The sequence below is a fragment of the Daktulosphaira vitifoliae genome, unplaced genomic scaffold, assembly GCF_025091365.1.
Source record: "Daktulosphaira vitifoliae isolate Bord-2020 unplaced genomic scaffold, ASM2509136v1 Scaffold_1717, whole genome shotgun sequence".
Taxonomy (NCBI): Eukaryota; Metazoa; Arthropoda; class Insecta; order Hemiptera; family Phylloxeridae; genus Daktulosphaira; species Daktulosphaira vitifoliae.
In genome coordinates, this window is record NW_026101277.1 from 1 (window position 1) to 1,769 (window position 1,769).

General features: G+C 26.3%; 1 protein-coding gene across 1 annotated transcript; it reads right to left on the bottom strand.

Annotated features, from left to right (window-relative positions):
* Positions 1 to 23: 23 nt before the first annotated feature.
* On the bottom strand, positions 24 to 1,768 carry LOC126909866 (uncharacterized). Its single transcript, XM_050692281.1, has 3 exons — positions 1,664 to 1,768; positions 1,377 to 1,491; positions 24 to 283 (listed from the first exon to the last, which is right to left on the bottom strand). The coding sequence occupies exons 1-3, from the start codon at positions 1,724 to 1,726 to the stop codon at positions 36 to 38; spliced, it is 426 nt and encodes a 141-aa protein (XP_050548238.1). The 5' UTR covers positions 1,727 to 1,768; the 3' UTR covers positions 24 to 35.
* Position 1,769: the final 1 nt, after the last annotated feature.

The window sequence follows — 1,769 nt, forward strand, 5'->3', positions numbered from 1 at the left end:
AATTGTATCAAAAGTTTGTTTATGTAAGTAAGAAATTAAATAATTGTAAAATATATACCAAGAAATTTAATTGTACCATCTTTATTTTGATCTTTTTCTTCGAGAAAATCATATAAAATTTTTTTATTGATTTTGGATAGACGTTTGTATTTACTAAGAGCTAATGTTGCCAGATCAAAGACTGTATGATTGATGGTATGAAACACAACGTATTCCATGTTTTGCAGGCCTAAAGTAATAACGCTGCCTGGTACTAACACTGGGTCCTGGGTCTTTGTGAAATCTTTAAATTTAATGAATTTTAATAAGATACAATATACAAATATATACTACTAAACTAGATAGGGAGGTACTTAGAAGTCTTAAGCACTTCCAGAAAACTTACGATTGATCGTAAAAATAATAATCTTATTTATGTCGTTGTTAAAATTATAATTTATAATTTTTTTGAAAAAATAATGTAGTCACAAGTTAAATGACAACTATTGATTCCATTATATTGTTTTTAATAAATTAACAAAATAAAAGGTTTGGTACAGATCGCCTTTAACAGAGCGTCTTGCTTTAATCACCCCCTTGTCCACCCAGCACGGCAAATCGATGACATAATCAATACACCAAGAAAGACTAACATAATATTTTATGGCAAACGTGAACTCCATTAGCAAATAGCAGTTTTGTTGTCTACCATAGACGATCAAGCCTAAAAAATTATCAGGGACTTGTGTGATGTACCATCAAAAAAATTTACAAGGAGAGGTAATGCTCAGAAACCAAATTCGCTCCACACAATTGAAAATGCAGAAATAGAAATTAATTATAAAATAGAGGTGAATCAATTAACTAATAGTACTTTAAAATTAAAATAGTATTATTCCGAGCAAAATTTCTGGGATGCTTGACGACATTCTCAAAGGCAAGCTCATTTCTAGTTTGTTAAATGAACCAATTTTGTGAAGAGGAACACACTGGAACTATGAATGAGGTGTAAGATTTAGCTCTTAAAAAAGTAAACTAGCATGAAGTAGATCGCAATATCAATTCATGACATGTTGAAATGTAAACAAACTATTATTAGAACGCCAGAAATTTCAATTTACATGTGCCAACAATAACTCACGCTAATCGTATTGTTCATAGTTTTAAATAAATCTATAAATATATATACATATATTTTTAATAAAGAGGAAATATTATTTAACATATAATAATCGGTATGACAGCAAATATTCTTTTATCACTTACTATTTTTACTTAGGAAGTAAACTCTAAATATTTTCTTATTGTTCTAATATTAAAACTATTTTTTTTTAAATCGCTGTTTCGGTAGAAACAGTAGATAATAATTTTTCTATAAAAACAAATTAAATTCTTACTATGTATTTTTTTCATGGTTCTTGCTGTATCTAACTGTTCTTCATTACTAATATCTAGAAAATGTAGCATATTCTCTAAACGTCTCACAACATCTCCATTTGTCAATGCATTTATCTAAAAAAAACAATAACACAATTTGAAGACAATATTATTTGTTAAACCACAATTATTAAAAAAAAAATTTTCTTGATTTTAATCAAATCTAAAATTCTATTATAAATAATGATTTTAAAAAAATAATAATTATTATTTTACCACTCGAGTTATTTGAAAGTTTAATACTTACATTTGATGTTATAACAATTAAAAAAAAGAAAAAACAAGTAAATTGTAAAGTTTTTACTGACATTTTTTCTTTGGTGTTTTATAAGTCAATAGATGTAATATTCATT